The sequence below is a fragment of the Myotis daubentonii genome, chromosome 8 (genome assembly GCF_963259705.1).
Source record: "Myotis daubentonii chromosome 8, mMyoDau2.1, whole genome shotgun sequence".
NCBI lineage: Eukaryota > Metazoa > Chordata > Mammalia > Chiroptera > Vespertilionidae > Myotis > Myotis daubentonii.
The window spans coordinates 11,200,999-11,220,046 of record NC_081847.1 but is presented as its reverse complement, the minus strand read 5'-3'; the positions used below and the strand labels follow the sequence as shown (position 1 = coordinate 11,220,046).

Sequence of the window (19,048 nt, the reverse complement as noted above, 5' to 3'; positions counted from 1 at the left end):
ATTTTTTTTACAGAGAGGAAAGGAGAGGGATAGAGAGTTAGAAACATCGATCAGCTGCCTCCTGCACACGCCCTGTTGGGCTGTGCCGGCAACCAAGGTACATGCCCTTGACCAGAATCGAACCCAGGACCTTTCAGTCCGCAGGCCAACACTCTAGCCACTGAGCCAAACCTGTTAGGGTGGAGCTATCATTTCTTTCCCCAAATGCAAATCAGCTATTCTGAGTATTATTAGGAAAAAAGCAAACTATTTGCAGCACGGTGTGGGAGGATGGCTTTTAGAAAGGAGGCCCGTTTCCACGGGGACCAGCCCTGCTTTAATTTCCAGGCGGGTAGTTTTATAGACTCGCAAACTGCGAGAGGCCTGGCTGTTTCTCTGAAGCCACAAACTAGCCCTGCGCCTCTGTCCGTTCATCTTCTCAATGCAGCTTGTTTGTGGTCACACCAGCAGCAGCAGCAGCAACCAGTTCAAAGTCGGGTGGGAGGGGGGCGTGGGGGGGCAATCTTAACAATGCAAGAATTTCCAAAAGCCCAAACATCCCCGGCCACACGGCTTCCACAAATGGAAATGGTGTCAGATCTGCATCATAATTGATCCTCCAGATTTCCACCCACAAAAGAAGGATGTGGTCAGTAAGAACAAACACTACCCAGGCAACAGGAGCCTTTTGGCAAACGTTCCCCCGCTCCACCCACTGACGCCCAGCAGCCGACAACGACCTCAGCGTAATTGCTGCAGATACCGCCGGAGGTTCGAGGTTCGTAAAGCGCCCGAAGCGCAGGGCTGTGCTATTTTTTTCTCCCTCAGAGTGAAATGCTAATAAACGGCCACGTCAGGGGCCGCCCCTCCGCCCCTCGTAATTCTTTGATTCTTCAAAAGCAAAACCATTCGAGGAGTGAAAGCTCTTCGCCTCGGCCCTTCACTAAAACAAAGCGGAGGGGGGAAAGGGCAAAAATGAGGGCGAGCGAGGGGAACAGGGAAAAATTGGATAGATAAAAAGAAATTAAGCGCGTCATAAAGTCTGGCCTTTATTTTAACTGGGCTGCGGGGTCCAGCTGTGCGGCCCATAATCCAGCTGGGAGAGGGGCCCCTGCTGGGAGGCTAATTAAAACAATTATCAATACAAAGAGGGTATCAATGGCATTCCAAGAGTCAGACAAAGAGATAAAGCACTGAAGGTTTAAATTGCCAGTGGCCGATCTCTTTTAAGGCGGCTCTGAAGAGGAGCCCGCGTCCCGGAGGCTCCCAGCTCCTTTCTGAGCTCACCCATGTTTGCTTACGTGGGACCCTTCCTTCTGCCGGGTTTATAGACATCAAAACATGTCAGCGATGGAATTAAAGAGTGTATTTCTAGGCTCAAAGCCTTCATTGTCCTAGCCTGTCAGATAGTGGGTCTGAATTTAAAAATAAGATCTTGTATGGGAGCAGGTCGCTGGCCCTTCTTGAATCATATTTTCAAAAACAAGAAACCAGAAAAGATCCCGAGTCTTTTTTGCCCCAAATCAAAGGGTCAAAGTGAACGTCTACGTAAGACGTGATTCAATACGAGGCACTTTAAAAGCACTGTGGGTAATTTCAGGAACGTTAAACATGTAGCGAGTGTGTTAGAATGTGATTGGCAGAATTAAACTTATTACCCAACAAAAATGGGAATCTCTTTTAATTTCTTAGACCAAAGCTCCCCCCGCCCCTCCACCTTCTGGCTTTTGTAGGTTGAACCCTTAGGGGAACACTCAGACACATAATGACCAAGAGCGGCATACACTGTTTCTCTGATTGTGGAAATGCTCTCAAAAGGTGTGGAACTGAAGCCACAGGTAAGACCGAGGAGAATGTCGGGCAGCGCTGAGTGGTTGCAGAGCAGGACGAAACGCGGGTCGGACACGGATTAAAATGAGGGAGGCGCAGCGTCCCGATTCCTGTGTGCACAAGCGACCTGCCTTCTGGGAAACAAGCCAGCCTCCCACCCAGGGAACAGGCTCCCGGTCTGACTGCACACACCCTGCGGCTTCTCAACCTGCACGCGCAGGTGAAGGAACCTCGGGGGCTGCAATCGGAATGACCAGCCGTTTGCAAACGTTCCCCAGGGAGTCCCATGGGGACGGGGGAGGGGGTGTGTGTGCAGGGGGAGCCCTCTGCTCTCAGAGCGGAGCTGGCTGTGAGTGAGTCTGTGGGCTGTGCTTCAGGAGAAAGAACCAACAGCTCCAACTCACCAAGGCTCACCCTACGAGGAGCAGAACTCACCAGCGGGGGCAGGAGCCCTAGAAGAAAAGAACCTTTTCCTTCCACCTTCCCTCCCTCCCCCTACTTTCTCAACTCCTCCCCTGCGTCCCTCGCTCCTCCTCCTCTTCCCTCTCACTCTTCTCACCTCCCCCCTCCCCCTATTATTTTGCCTCCAATTGCGTGTGGGGGTAACATCAAGGGCCTCCTCTTTGCCTCTGTGTTAGTTTCTCCGCCAGGTTTCTAGAAGGTTGTCTCCTCCTGGTGTTGAAGCATCAGTACAGAGGTCGGAGGGACGGAAGGGAAACTGGCCCAAAGCATCCGCAACACGCACCTTGGTGATTAGGAGAAGGAACGAGAGGATCTGACCAGGATGAATTTCTTTTGGGGGGGTAGGGTGGGGAATAAAAATGTTGCCTCAAAAACAAGAGAAGCTCTATTTTTAAGTTATGATGTAACCAGAGCACTCATACAAACCACACAAGCTCCCCTGAACGAATGTTCAATTCAGAATTTTTCTTGATTTGAACAAAACTCCACATGCAAGCAAAGGCTTGACCAGTGCAACAGAAGGAGGTAGATACGGGGTGTGTCACTTTAGTCCCCTCGAATTGTTTAGGCCGGTGGTCGGCAAACTCATTCGTCAACAGAGCCAAACATCAACAGCACAACGATTGACATTTCTTTTGAGAGCCAAATTTTTTAAACTTAAACTATATAGGTAGGTACATTGTTATTAACTTAATTAGTGTGCTCCTAAGCTGGCCTTTGCTAAAAACGTCCTCAATCTGAGGGGTCGACCTCAGTGAACGTACCCCCACTTCTTCTAACATCACTTCTTCAAAATAGACGCGTCCAGGCCAAAAACCGACTTCTGCGCATGGGCCACGAAGTTTCAATCGCACTGTACATGCGCGCCCGCATGTGGTATTTTGTGGAAGAGCCACACTCAAGGGGCCAAAGAGCCGCATGTGGCTTGCGAGCCGCAGTTTGCCGACCACTGGTTTAGGCTATGGCAAGACTGGAACTCAAATGTGCTCAGGGGCAGACCTTCCAACACCATCTATGGGCCTGGGCCCAGGTAACTTACGCCAGGATGTCATAAATCAAGCCGAACACAGCCCACGTGAAACATCTAATGCTCCTGCTCTGACACATCTACATCCTTCATGACAAAAGCAAAACACAGATATCATGCAGTTAATGTGGCTCAAAGTCAGAAAACTATCCAAGATGAGAGAATTGACTTATTATTGCACATGTCTGGGTATTTTTGTTGAGAGGTCTGTGATATTATTAGTATGAACAACAAATAGAACTTATAAATTATATATTTATCCTATATTTCTTTTTGTTTTCATTTCAGTAAAAAAAAAATCACCAAGTATGTAGTTATAGTCAAGTTTTTACATAATTACATTCTAGTAACCAAAGGTTGGCAGACTATTTTTGTAAAGAGCCAGACAGTAAATGTTTTCGGCTCCGTGGTATATATATTTTCTCTCTCATATATTTTTCTTGTTTTACAAACCTTTAAAAATATAAAAACCATTCTTAGCTCATGGGCTAAATATAGCCCTTAGGCTGTTAGAAATAAAATCCTGGGCAGGAGGGAGGGGGGTAAGAGATCAACCGAAGGACTTGTATGCATGCATATAAGCATAACCAATGGACATAAGACACTGGGGGGTAGGGGAGGCCAGGGGATTGTCAAGGGCGGGGAAAAAAAAAAAAAAAGGACGCATATGTAATACCCTTTGTAATACTTTAAGCAATAAAAAGGAAAAAAGAAAAAAAAGAAAAAAAAAGAGCTAAAAAAAATAAAATAAAATCCTGTCATTTGTTGACCCCTGATACTGACAATAATCATCTAAGAAATGAAAAAAAAATCAAATACAATTATATTTAAAGTATAAACATATGAACATATATTCATTAAAAAAGTAAATGTTAAAAAAACAAGAAGTACTTCATAAATGTTTTTTCTAGCCTTGGCCAGTATGGCTCAGCTGGTTGGGCATCGTCCATCGTCTCATGCACCGAAAGGTTGCAGACTCTACCCCCAGTCAGGGCACAAGCCAGGGTTACGGGCTCCATCCCCGGGAGGGGACAAGCAGGAGGCAGCGGTCCATGTTTCGTTCTCACATCTATGTTTCTCTCTCCACCCCCCTTCCACTCTGTAAAAAAGAATATATATATATATACATATATATATATATATGTATATATGTATATATATATAAACTTTAAAAACCTTTTTCTTACAAAAACACTCAAAATTATTTAAGATGGAAAGGTAAAATACAAATGATAATTGATATCAAGTGTTATATCAAAATTAAACAAAACTAAAATATAGATATTTAAAAGTTTCAGCTACATCCCACTGAATATTTGTTATAAAAATAAGACGATTTTAAATTCCAGCATTCAGTTTTCATCCCGTTGCCAATGTAAAGGATCTAAACATGTTACTCAAGACCAATCAATAAGCAAATCTGAGAGCAATAGGAATTATCTAATACTACAAAATGCTCCTTAACTGCCATGGGGACTAGACAAGCAGCGTGCTCTTTGTACCCTCTCTGGATTAATGAGCTGAGACAATGAGACAAGAGAGGGGGTGCCCCGTATTGCGGGGAGACTGGCTTTCCAAGTGTCTGATGCGTGCTCGCTTCGGGAGAGAAGCCAGTTAATTCCCTTGTCAGCGGCAGTACAAGGACCCAGTCCGGGCATTCAGAAGCAAGTGCCTTTCGATTTGCAAACAGAGGACCCAGATGTGAAGGGTTCCCCTGGGGCCTGACCATGTCAGTCCCAGAGTGGAAGTGTAGTGGCATGAGCGGGATGACGCCACTGCTGGATACCAGACACGGAGCGGGCAGAGCTGCCTGTGGTTTTTAATACATTTGTGCGTGTGTGTTTTCTACTCAGAGCCATGAACATGAGGAGTCCAGGGCAGGGGTCCCTCTGGCCCACGATGAAAGGTTGACCACAGGGGAGATTAAACAACAACTCGAGTGGGACCCTAAAGGGCTGTTGACACTAGATGACACCTTGGAGCCCGTGCCCTAAGAGAACTGTCCATATCCTGCCCTCACCAACATGTAGGAAAGGGGACCCAGTTGTCTGATCTCTCAAGAGAATGCCAACTTGTTTTTTTTTTTTTTAGATATATTTTATTGATTTTTTTACAGAGAGGAAGGGAGAGGGATAGAGAGTTAGAAACACCGATGAGAAAGAAACATTGATCAGCGGCCTCCTGCACACCCCCCACTGGGGATGTGCCCGCAACCCAGGTACATGCCCTTGACCGGAATCGAACCCGGGACCCCTCAGTCCGCAGGCCGACGCTCCATCCACTGAGCCAAACCGGCTTCGGCACCAACTTGGGTTTTTATGTGGAAAAAAATCATACTGGTAAGTAATCCAAGTTTAAAAACAAAAAAGGCCCTAACCGGTTTGGCTCAGTGGATAGAGCGTCGGCCTGCGGACTGAAAGGTCCCAGGTTCGATTCCAGTCAAGGGCATGTACCTTGGTTGCGGGCACATCCCCAGTAGGGGGTGTGCAGGAGGCAGCTGGTTGATGTTTCTCTCTCATCGATGTTTCTAACTCTCTATCCCTCTCCCTTCCTCTCTGTAAAAATCAATAAAATATATTTTTAAAAAAATAAAAAAATAAAAACAAAAAAGCGCATTTGGAGGGAACTCACATCTTTAGGCTGGGTTTGTCCCCCCAGCCACCACGATCAGCCCTCTGGTCTATTATGTCTGTGCTTATTTTTGAAGCGTTTATGGTCACTAATTCCTCATTTTGAACAATACTAAAGCAATGACAGGGTCTAAGCTGTGGAAGAAGAGGAGGCAGGTGATTGGGTTGGAAAGGAGAGTGCAGGCTCCACTGACACGATGCCACTGACCTGGCAGGACATGGTGGTCTCCACAGCTGCACGGTCGTCTGCTTTCAGCTCTGCCACTAAGTTTAGATACTCTTTTAGAGATCCTCACTGTACTTCCACTTACTCTCAGAAATGTACTCCCTTGCATGTTTTAAAGTTGATAACTAAAATGCTTTCGTAGATTTAAATAGCTCAAAAGAACTCTGGGTATAGTAATTATTTGTTATATCATCTCTTTAAAGCACTCAAAGTAATCTAAATACCAAGTACGCTGGATTTCCACTGCTATCCATTTAAATAACACATAGTTGAAAATTTACATCATTACTGAAGTAGCTTTTCTCCTTAGGTCTGTATGTTAATTCTACTTCTCCATAGAATTTTATATTTATGTAATATTTTTTTTTGGGGGGGGGAGGCTAAGAAGTCTTTTATTGATCACCCTTATCGAACTTCTTAGCATAGAATTTATATATAAATTTAAAAAACTTAACTTCCTTTGATCAGAAAGAAATGAGTTACTATTACAATCATCTTTTTTTCTTTAAATCCTCACCAGAGGATATTTTTTTCCACTGCTTTTCAGAGAGTAGAAAGGAGGGAGGGAGGGAGGGAGAGAGTGAGAGAGAGAGAGAAACATCAATGTGAGAGAGACACATCTACTGGTTGCCTCTTGCATATGCCCCAACCAGGGGGCAGGGAGCAAACCCAAAACCTAGGTATGTGCCCTTGACTGTAATCAAACCTGGGACCCTCCAGTCTGAGGGCCGACACTCTGACCACTGATCTACACTGGCTACAATCATTTTTAAGTCACTGATGAAAACAAGCTGAATGCACTATAAGGTCAGAACAACAGAAGTTTGATAACTGTTGAAGCTGGGTCATGGATGCAGACAGAAGCATTGAGATTCTCCTCTGTTATGTGTTTGAAATTTTAAAAACATACTGAAGAAATTAGTATGACCTAAATGCCGGTTAACCATCCTTAACAACAAACATTTTTTTATCCTCATCCAAAGATATGTTTATTGATTTTAAATAGAGGGGAAGGAAGAGAGAGAGAAGAGAAACACTGATCAATTGCCTCCTGCACCCAATCTGACTGGGGATCGAACCTGCAACCTTATTGGTGTACAGGATGACCCTCCAACCAACTGAGCCACTGGCTGGGGCAAAAAGTAAAATTTTATTGGCATTAACGTTTTAAGAAGATGGATATGACTTGAATGGTCCTTTTCTTTGATGCTGATCAAGTAACAACTATTATCAGGGACTTTCCAGTGATAGTGGGTGAATATCTAAACACACACATACTTTTAAACATACAAATGGTAGCATATTGTATGTACATTCTGCACCATACATTTTTTTGCATATCAATATCTATGTACACACATAACATACATATGCTTGCTTTACATATATACATATATGTGTATGTTTTAAAATTTACTTTTATTGATTTCAGAGAGGAAGGGAGAGGGAGAGAGATAGAATCATCAATGATGAAAGAGAATCATGGATCAGCTGCCTCCTGCACGCCCCTTACTGGGGACTGAACCACAACCCGGGCATGTGCCCTTACCGGGAATTGAACCATGATCGGCTAGTTCAGAAGTTGATGCTCAACCACTGAGTAACACCAACCAGGCCATTTTACATTTTTTAATGTCTTTAGAGAATTCCACGGACTGAATGGCCATAACTTATTTAGCTAGGCCTCTCCCTGCTTGGGGACATTTAGGCCGTTTCCAGACTTTTGCCTCTGCAATCAGTGCTGCAATAAATAAGCTTCACAAATACTGCTTTGCTCATCTCTGGGTGTAGCTTGGAAAACAAGTTTTACGGAAGCATGCCTCCTTTCAAGAGCTTAAGAAGTACCTTTCACAGATTTAAAAACTGACCTAAGTGGACCCTCGTGGCTCACATTCAGGGGGACCCCAGCCCCCCTTTCTGCTTCCCTAATTAACACTGGCCAACCTCCGTGGCCTGGTACACATCTCCCCTCTCATTATTAACCTTCCCAATACTCCAGTGCAGCTGGTCACCCCTTTTCTGAAATGACGGGCAGGCACAGCCAGCATTTATTGAGAACCTATGATGCGCAGGTACCACAGCAGAAAATGTGTTACATGACGTATGTTATCTCATGGAGCCATCACAACAACCCTACAGGGTGGACATTGTTTAAAAATAAGAAAACGGAGGTTCTGAGAGGCCCCCTGCCCAACGTCGCCGAGCTGGTAAAGGGTGGGAATATTCCTTCCCAGGTCCACTTGGTTTCAGGAATTCACTCTTGCCGTGGGGATCCTACAACATACACCACACCATCCACGCCATCACAGTCCTGCACGCTTTCAAACAGCCTAGATTGCCCTGGCCGGTTTGGCTCAATGGATAGAGCGTCGGCCTGCAAACTCAAGGGTCCTGGGTTTGATTCCGGCCAAGGGCATGTACCTTAGTTGCAGGCACATACCCAGTGGGGAGTGTGCAGGAGGCAGCTGATCGATGTTTGTCATGTTTCTCCCTCATCGATGTTTCTAATTCTCTATCCCTCTCCCTTCCTCTCTGTAAAAGATCAATGATATATATATATTTTTTAAAAATAAATAAAACGACCTAGATTTATGGGAAGGTCATGCAGAGAACTCCATAGCTGCTTCCCCCAGCTCCTCCTGACAAACGAAGACATTAACAGGGTGCAGCTCTGTTAACTGAACCAGACATTTTTTGGGGGGTATTTTACCCGTTTTCCCACTGATGTCCCTTTTCCTGCTCTGGGATCTAATCCCAACACCACATTGCCTGCAGGATTTTCTGTTAAATTTAGTTCTTTCTTTCCTGTAGGTCCCAGCTCCCCACGACTTGAGGGCAGAAATATTGGACACGTGAAGTCTACCCCAGTGACCTTAGGGCCAGAGGTGGGCCCGCAGCATGGAGTCAAACACGCATGATTTCCTGGGCTGGCCTGACTTGGGAAGGTTCTGGCTGCATGGAAGGTTCCGGGGCCCTGGGGTATCAGGTGTGCTAATGGGCGTCCTGTAAAGCCAGGGCACATCAGCACCCTGTCACCTTATCTGCCAGGCGCCAGAGGAAGTGGCAGATTTGTTCAGAACATCAGGTCATTTCCTCCCTTCCTGTCGGACCTCCCGGCTCTGTCACCACCAGCCAGCGAACGCCATGGACAAGGCACTTAGTGACATCTTAAGGTGAGGCCAAGAACTGGCAGGGCCGCGGGTCCCAAACTCGAGGGGACCTTCCAAATCCAGAGTGCCCCTCCGGGCTGGGTTGCCACACAGCAACATGAGACATCTAGTCAGTGAATGGACAACAGGAAACACTTTAGAAAAGGCAAATTCTGCCATGTACAGGTCCCCATGATTATCCAGGACCTACTAAACTAGATAGTAGCTTCATTCATTTACTCGTTTAACAAATATTTACTGAATACTTACCATACTCCTGGCTCTTTTTTTAGGGGCTAGGTCAGCCGTGGGCAAACTACGGCCCGCGGGCCGGATCCGGCCCGTTTGAAATGAATAAAACTAAAAAAAAAAAAAAAAGACCGTACCTTTTTATGAAATGATGTTTACTTTGAATTTATATTAGTTCACACAAACACTCCATCCATGCTTTTGTTCCGGCCTTCCGGTCCAGTTTAAGAACCCATTGTGGCCCTCGAGTCAAAAAGTTTGCCCACCCCTGGGAGCAATAAATGACAGAGTCCTAAGCTCAGCCTGAAGAGTTTATACGGATACAGAAAGCAGCACAGCAATCAATCAACCAACCAATCAATCAATCCAGTACACAAGCGCTTTGAGCACCTCTGGGTGCCAGGCACTGATCCAAATCCCAGAGATGTGACCAGGAACAACACAGTCCCTTAGCTCTTTTTTTTTTAAAATATATTTTATTGATTTTTTACAGAGAGGAAGGGAGAGGGATAGAGAGTTAGAAACATCGATGAGAGAGAAACATCGATTAGCTGCCTCCTGCACACCCCCTACTGGGGATGTGCCCACAACCAAGGTACATGCCTTTGCCTGGAATCAAACTTGGAACCTTTCAGTCCGTAGGCCAACGTTCCATCCACTGAGCCAAACCAGTTAGGGCCAGTCCCTTAGCTTTGAGACAATAAGACAGAGTCTGATAAAAGGGAGTTGATTTTACATAGGAAGGGTCAGGGAAAGGCTTTCCAAGAGCGTACCCTTCAATCTGGGATCTAAAAGACACACACAGAGTTAGCCTTGGGAAGACGGTGGGGAGCATTCCAAGCAATTAGGGCAGCATGTGTAAAGGGCCTGGGGTAGAAAAGGTTGGCAGGCTTGAAGAACTGAGACAGAGAGAGAGGGGAACATGGTGGAGGGGGTGCCTGTCTCTTGAGGTTCATTTCCCCAAGTCAGGCTTGGTCTAGCCCCTGGCACAGACACGCCCGTCATCTGTCCGTCCAGTCTTCGCCTATGCTTCTCCCTATTGGATTGCTTGTCCTTTACTTTTTAGCTGGAAAGAGTTCTTCGCTCATCCTGAATGTGACTCATTTACTGTTACTGGTGTTTTCAATGTGGAGCTGTCAGATTTCTTTATCTGGTGGTTTTCGTGTCTTTTGAATAAAGTCATAAATGTGCTCTTTCGTATTTTCCCCCACAACTGTCAGCTCTGTTTAGGTTTTGTTACTTGTGTAACAACAGGATTTATTTTTGCAACTAAAGTAGGAAATACAACAACTTTCTTTTTTTCCAACTTAACAATTTCCCCAGCCACACCTACTGACTTGTCCCCCATCTTTCTCTTTTTAAATTATAAGATTTAAATATTTTACAACCGATCATGTATTTTTTATAACAATAAAGACACTTAGTTAAAAGGAATAAAATCATATAGCGATGTCTACCTTGCATCTCAGTGTCGTGCACAATGCCAGGCACATAGTATGTGCTCAATAAACACTTCTGAACTGACAGCATCAACTTCTGTTTTCTACTTAGTGTTTTGGCAACAGACTCTTACGTCAGCTACAGCATCATTACAGGTTTTTGGAGGCAAGATGATGACATTGGGGGTTTTGTTCTTCTAGTTTTTCCGTGAGATTATTCCGAATCCCATTCTACGGATATAAAAACAGTCATGTTGGGTGCCAGGATTCTCTATTTCAAAAATGAAGTCAGCAAACTGCATATAATCTTCCAGCTCTCTTATGCCCTTTAAAAATTTTATTTTTTCTCTCTTATGCCTTTAATCATTAACAGATTATTCATATCACTCATTTTTAGCTGTTCCTAAACTAACCTACTTTTCCTTCCTTTCGACTATGTAAAGTTTTAAGTAATCGCCCCTCTCCACCTCCCCCACCCATTCCCAAGGCGCCCATTCCTTTTCTGACATAAGCAGCCTTGTCAACTACTGCACGTTCCCAATTTTTAGGCTGCCCTCAGAGTTACTGAAAATCCGGCAGAGCTGTATATTCATTTTTTTTGCGTGGCACCCATCCCCATCCCATTTCCTTGGTCACTGCTTTGCTCAACGTTCAAGAATTACATTTAATTATAGGAGTAGAGACAGTCTTTGAGGCTATTAGCAATGAAATATAATCAATTGGAAATGGTTCCCTGCTGGGCAATTTCCAAACAGAGTCATCACCCAGCACCAACTATGCTCACAGCGTTCGGTCGCCATGAGCATCACTGTCCAGCGAAAGTTACGGCATTCGCTGAGCCCTGTGATTTCCATACAAATGCTATTTAATGTTGATGAAGCAAATGGAGGCCCCCGGGACAAATGCCCAACATTCTTGGGGCAAAAAGGCCAGATTTTAAATAATTTCCCTTTTTGCTGCTTACTGCAATAATTATGTGTTAAACGAAGTGGTGAAATGTCAAATGATTTTATGTCTACACAGTGCTTACTCTGCTGCTGGATAGAGGGGTTGGTGGATTTGTGTTTTATTGTTGTTGCTGTTAATCCTTACCCAAGGATATTTTACCCATTGATTTTTTTAGAGAGAGTGGTTAGGAGGGAGGAGGGAGAGAGAGAGAGAAACATTGGTGTGAGAGTGACACATCAATTGGTTGCCTCCTTCATGTGCCCCAACTGGGGCCTGGATTGAACCTGCAACCCAGGTACATGCCCTTGACCAGGAATCGAACCCGTGACCCTTCTGTGAGTGGATCAATGCTCTAACCACTGAGAACACCAGCCAGGGTGGGCTGGTGGATTTTATATTTGCATAGTGACACCTGGCATTTTTTTTTTACATTCTTTTAATATACTATATATCACTTAAACTATGCAAATATGTGATCACATATGGTTTTTTAATTTTTTAAAAATATTTTTTTGTTGATTTCAGAGAGGAAGGGAGAGGGAGAGATAGAAACATCAAAGAGAGACTCATTCATTGATCAGCTGCCTCCTGCATTCCCCCCACCAGGGGTCGAGCCCGCAACCCAGGCATGTGCCCTGACCGGGAATCAAAGCAAATCCTCCTGGTTCATATGTCGACAACCACTGAGCCACACTGACTGGGCTACGTATGGGTGTTTTTAAAGCTCATCTACGAATGCCATGAAAAGTTACTGATACAATAAAGGTAAGCAGCTTATCTAAACTACTGGGCACTTAGTAATACCTGGTTTTGGAGAAGGGGAAAGGGCACTTGGCCATTCTGCACTGCTGATGGGTGCAAACTGGCACAACCTTTGTGGGAAGCAATTTGGCAATGTTTAGCCAGAGCCTTACAGATGCTCACGAACTCTGATCCAGTCATTCCACTTCTGGGAATCGACCTGAAGAAAATAATCCTACATACGGAAAGAGATGCACACATTAAGGGGACAGATGTGGCATTATTTTTAATTCTAAATAACCAGAAGAAACCCAAATGTCCACTGAGAATAATGATAAGTAACTTAGGTTTATAAGTTGTATATGGCAACATGGGGAACTGCCATGTTAGGTTTCAAAGTGCATACATCAACATATGCTAGATAATGATATAAAAACATACTTAGTCAAGCAAAAGACTAATAGAGGAACACACTCAAGGGTGGACAAACTTTTTGACTAGAGGGCCACAATGGGTTCTTAAACTGGACCGGAGGGCCGGAACAAAAGCATGGATGGAGTGTTTGTGTGAACTAATATAAATTCAAAGTAAACATCATTACATAAAAGGGTACGGTCTTTTTTTTTTTTTAGTTTTATTCATTTCAAACGCGCGGGCCGTAGTTTGCCCACGACTGCACTAGCTACTACTGCCTATGGGTTTAGGACTAGGTTTAGATAATTTTACTTTTCTTTTTTAAAAATATATTTCTATTTATTTCAGAAAGGAAGGGAGATGGAAAGAGACAGAAACACCAATGATGAGAGAGAATCATTGACTGGCTGCCGCCTGCACGCCCCACACTGGGGATCGAGCCCCCATCCTGAGCATGTGCCTGACCTGGAACTGAACTGTGACCTCCTGGTTCCTAGGTCAACACTCAACCACTGAGCCATGCTGGCCTGGCGGTAATTTTACTTTTCTACCTTATTCTGTGTTTTCCAAATTTTCTACAAGCATGAATTTAACATATAATAAAAATAACTGACTTACTCTAATTAAGATGAGTATTTTCTTTCGGTGTGAAAACACCAACGATGCGCTGTACTGTCCCCTCGTGCAGTGTTACTTGTTCTTGGGAGTGATGCTCTTTGGGGATATTTCACTGAAGAGAAGCCCGGAGTGCAGGTAAGTCATGGGTGGAGCGAGGGAACAATCCATAAGGCCGGCTGCCGAAGTGCCTACTGCATGAACTAAGTGAGTAAGTTCTGGCTTTATCCCAAGTTAGAATCCCAGAGGAGAGCAGAGAAACGCACGAAAGCCATCCACCCCTCCAGGCTCCTGCTGGGCAAGAAGAGGTCTGTGCAACTCACCAACTGACTGACAAAGAGCTCTCTTCAGCTCGGCACCCAGGGATTTCCGGAGACGGGCAGAAAATGAGGTTAAAATGTGCAAAGGTGGGGGGAGGCAGGCGGAGAAGTGAGAGTCGATGTAAAATAGGAGAGATGTTCATAGAACTTTTAAATTCCAAGGACTTTTTTTTACATTAAAATGAATGTATCGTACATATTTAAAACATGGTTATCCAAGTGAGTAAGCTGGCAGAGTGAGTGGGAACCTGGCGGGTAGATGAGGCTATTTTAATCATCTACTTAATACAGGCTGTTGTGGAAACAAGAGCGAAACAGAAGGGTAGCAAAGTAGCAAAAGCCTTCCTCGTCTCCCCACATTTCCTTCACTTACCAGAAACAGCCACCATCCAAGTTCTTCCGTACCCTTCGAGACAATGTCCATGCGTGTACCTTCGTTTTTAAGCATCAGCGGGGACTGTGCTGAACAGAGCAATGCAACTTACTTTTTATTCATTTAATGACTGACCTTCAACCACTCTCCGTGTCAACACGTGTGCATCAACCAGGCCTTTGTGTTCCTGGAAAAGCTTTGTGGGGTCACTGGTGAATGTGACCAGCCCTACACTCACGGAAACGTTGGTTGCATCCTGCTAACTGCTCTCACGAACACGGCTGCTCCAAACATCCTGCAACATATTCATTCAAATACTCCATCCAATTCATTCCACGGGAGAAAAGCCTGCACACAGAATTGATGGGCCAAAGGGAACTTGCAGCTTATATTTTGGTATTATCAGTACATTGCTCTCCAGTAAGTCTCCCCCTAGCAGAGCATACGAATTCTCTTCCCCCGTCTCTGACTGTGGAATTCAATTTTGTTTATAATGAACAGATGATTTCTATTCCATTGTGTTCACTTATCTCTATTATGTCCATTTATCTTCAAAGTACAGGCACTTTTTTACTTGGCCAGAGAGGATAAAAGTCACACATGCATGATCTGGGGATTAAGGAAACTCCTGCACAGCCTAGTGTGCATGAGTAATTGAGAACTGTTTGTAATTAATAGCTACTCATTTAAAAATACAAATTCTAATTAGCTGGCTCTTGATCTGGGGCTTATTATGTGCCAGACACCGTTCTAGCTCTTATTTAATCTGCGTAACAATTCTGGGAGGTACCAGTAGGCACTCGGATTATCTCCATTGTATAGGTGAGGAAAATGAGGCGCAGAGGTCTCAGGCGATAGGACCAAAGTCACGCAGCAAATAAAAGGACAGAGCCAGAATTCAACCCGGGCATCCGGATGGAGCCTTTGGCCCCTGGGCACCAGGCCATATTCCAAGCTCCTCTTTGGGAGATGCGGACGCACAGCTCCCTGCCACGCTTCATCACAGCATTGACAAGCAGGACGCTCCTGATCTGCCCGCAGTGGGAGGCGCCCCGAGCGGGAGCTGCAGCAATGGCTGGATGACAGGTTTTCATTTTTATGTTGCTTTTCTACCTTCCCTCCAGTGACCACGTATTGCTTTTGTAATAAGAAAGCAAAGTTATGTTAAAATATTGACAGTTCTTAAGGATAGAACACTTTCAATGCCAGAAAGCGGCTCATCTCTAATGTCTTAGCCAACCTACCTACACACAGCCGCTCAGCGTGAGAAGGGTTTTGTGACCTCAAACCACAAAACCACGGAGACACCAGAGGCAGTTTCAAAATTCCCGACGGTAACAGCTGTCCTGTTGCTGTCTCACACACATCTGGGAGAGCCTGTATGTCCACAGAACGTAGCACAGACTGAGCCCCATGGGTCTGCACCCCGATGGAGTGTACCACTGCAGGGGAGTGAGATGCACGGGACAGTAACAAACAACACCCCCTCCCCCAAGCAGGATCTAACGAGAACTGTCTGTTCTGGGAGAGAAGAGGCGGTACTTCCGGTGGGGCCAGGGTAGGAGGTGGCATTTGAAATGGGCCTTTGGGACCAGAGATCACAGCGTGAAGACCATGCACGTGCAGAGTTCCTGCAGAGCCTCAGACCTGACGGACAAACACATGATGTCTGTTTTCTAGAGGCCGAAGTCCCACACACTCACGTGAGGATCAAGCCATCTTATGAGCCGTTTATCAGAAAAAGGCTGTACACAGGTATTACAAAGAGCCCTGATGGGTGATCCCTCCGAAGGCAAAATCTGTTTTGGTGGTAGTGGGGGGGGGATAAGTAGTCAAATGCTGGCGCTACTTGATCTAGTTATGATAGAAGCGCCTTCAAGTTCAAATTTTACCAAGAAAACCAGACCCCAGAAATTCCTTTAGCACCGGAGGTCCCAACGTAGGGTCAGGGCTTGGATGAGAAAATGATCTTTATTTCACTAGCCTCCACCTGAAACTGAGCAACTCTGTCCATTCTGGATGTGGGCACCAAACCACAGTAGCATGAGCAGGACCTGCGATTTGGCCAATAAATTAGATATATTTCTGTATAACATCCTGGCTGTCACACAGATCTCAAAATACCACTGATGCGCATCGCAGATCCCCAATGTCACAAGGCCACAGTGCCGGTTATTGATTCCTTCCCACCCACCCTCTTCCCAGACGGAACAAGAAATGAGAACAGGACAGACAGGGAAGCCAAACCAGCTGATGGCTAGCACTAGGCCAAAAGGCTGCAGCCGGCCCATTTTAGAGATGAGGAAACCGAGAACCGGAAGTAGGATCTCGAGCCAGGCGTCAGCCGGTTCTTACCAGAGGCAGGGTTTCTCCCCTCCTTCCTCCTCAACCCCTTCACTCAAACAAAAGGTGTTATGAGTTCCGCTTCTTTTGGATGTTCTGTCATCACCCTATTCAGGTCCATTTGTTACTCTAACAAAATCTTTCTTTATTGGAGACCCAGCCCAGCCCTTGAGTTACAAATACGGATTCTGGAGCCACACTGCCTGGGGCTGAAGCCCACTCTGTCCTGGGAAATTTCTTCACCTTCGTGCCTCAGTTTCCAAATTTGAACAAGGGGAGGGACTAGGGTGAGTGAGGCAGCACCCTCAGGTGCAAATATAAAGTGGTGTCAAAAATCTCAGTGATCGCCTGGCTGTGGTGGCCCAGTGGATTGAGTAGCGTCCCATGGACCAAGAGGTCCCGGGTTCGATTCCCAGTCAGGGCACATGCCCGGGTTGTGGGCTCGATCCCCAGTAGGGGCCTGCAGGAAGCAGCCAATCAATGATTCTCTCACATCATTGATGTTCCTATCTCTCCCTCTCCCTTCCTCTCTGAAATCAATAAAAATATTTAAAAACTTAAAAAAAAAAATCTGTGTTCAAGGTGAATTCTAAATGCAATTTTCTAAAATCCAAATCCAATGCAACAAAAAAATCCACAATGAACAAAACGCCAGAATTTTAATTATAGGCTCCAACTCTGCCCTGCATTACAGGGCCCCGCCCTAACTCCCCGGCCAACCTCTAATAAAATTATTTACAAAAACAAAGTGGCTGGCCTATGGATCATAGTTGCCAACTTAAAAAGCATTGTAGTGAAATATTGTTCCTTGGCTCCTGAGTTTTTGGTGCCCTGGGCGAATGTGCCACTGGCCTCCTGGTCCCAGCTCTGGACGGCACCTGGAGAAGCAGATGAGTGAACACAGGCCAAGCTCTCAGGATAGCGTCGGCCCAGAGGAAGGACACATCACCATGGCAACAGAATGAGGCTCATCCTTTTTCTTTAAGGAAGAAATTAAATGCAGGGACCAACAGAAACTTCATGTTCTATAGTATGTAGAAGGCAGCAAGACATCTTAAGCAGAGACAAGTGAGAGGATGCCACTTTGGTTTTTGGAGTCTCCACTGCAGTTCTCATAGCTGATCCGAATCAGGATTAAAAGGACCAGCTTTCCCAGTGCCCACCTGGAACTCCCCTATCTTCTGCACTGAGCAGCACCCTGCTCGAAGGGATCCCAGGAACTGCAGCATTCTTAGCACGTCTCCCCTGCATTTACCCAGGACCACTTACCCTGCTGTTTGCGCTCAAACGGTCCTGCTCAGGGGTCAGTACACTGTGGCCCTCCAAACCAGGGCCTGCTCTTTGTAGACTAAGTTGATTGGCACACAGCGATGCCCATGTGCTTACCTATTACCTGCGGCCGCGTTAGTTCCAATGCAGAGCAACTACAACAGCAGAAGTGACAGCACTGAGCAGTTCTGACAGAGACTAAAGCCAGCATAGCCCCAAATAGTTACTATCTGGCCCTTTGCAGAAAAAGCTCACCCACCCCCTGGTCCAAGTGAGGTCAAACTACACACACACTCATTCGTCAATTTCTCCTTCCGGTCCACACCAGCCTTGCGAACGGAGGTGGGTATAGAGACGGCTTATCTGGGCTGCACCATGCCACCGGCAGCCCCTTGGCCATATGGCTGTTTCCCATCTTATCTGGTTTAATCTGTGTATTTACCAGTCTCATCTGAGCACAACAAGCCGGTTTATTCTCCCACTTCCTGAATTATTTCATAAAGTTGTATCAGAACACAGACTCACTCATTCTTTTTCTTATTGCCTATGTCTGCCTTTGTGCTAAAACCAGAGTTTACTCACAAAAGAGACTTAGGGCCCCACGATGCGTCAGATAGTGACTATCTGGTCCCACACTTGTCACTGATCTCGGCTGCACTGGGAACCCAAATTCCCAAGGTGGAGCCAGGGTAGATCTAAGACCTGCAGCTCATGCAGCCGTTCGAGAAAGAAAAGCCTCCCGAGAAGGCTGACGTCTTCCCTGTTTATCCGAGGGAGATAACACCGGAAGTCGGGGAACATGTGTGCGATTCTGATCTCTGGGCTCCCACTTGAGAGGTCAACAGCCCTCCTGTTATTAGAAGAGACGTGCAGATAAGACTCCTGCAGACAGCAGCCGGGTGACAGCGGGCGCTGCACTCCGCGACCACGCGCTTCTCCGAGCCACCGGAAACCATGTTCTAAAGCAAAGCACTGATCAATTCTATCGCGGGGGCGGGGGCGGGGAGGGGAGGGAGTCTCATTTTCATCATTTC

At 45.6% G+C, this 19,048-nt stretch overlaps 1 protein-coding gene across 7 annotated transcripts in view; it reads right to left on the bottom strand.

Annotated features, from left to right (window-relative positions):
* Positions 1–19,048, bottom strand: part of ZFP64 (ZFP64 zinc finger protein) — a 249,068-nt gene that overhangs the window by 143,250 nt on the left and 86,770 nt on the right. The window contains exon 10 of one of the 7 annotated variants that reach the window (XM_059705280.1): positions 16,629–18,996. The exons of the other annotated variants lie outside the window; for them this stretch is intronic. Coding sequence (XP_059561263.1) covers positions 18,654–18,996 — 343 coding nt within the window. The 3' untranslated portion in view covers positions 16,629–18,653. Of the gene's footprint in view, positions 1–16,628; positions 18,997–19,048 lie in introns of those variants that run through there. 7 annotated transcript variants of the gene reach the window in all.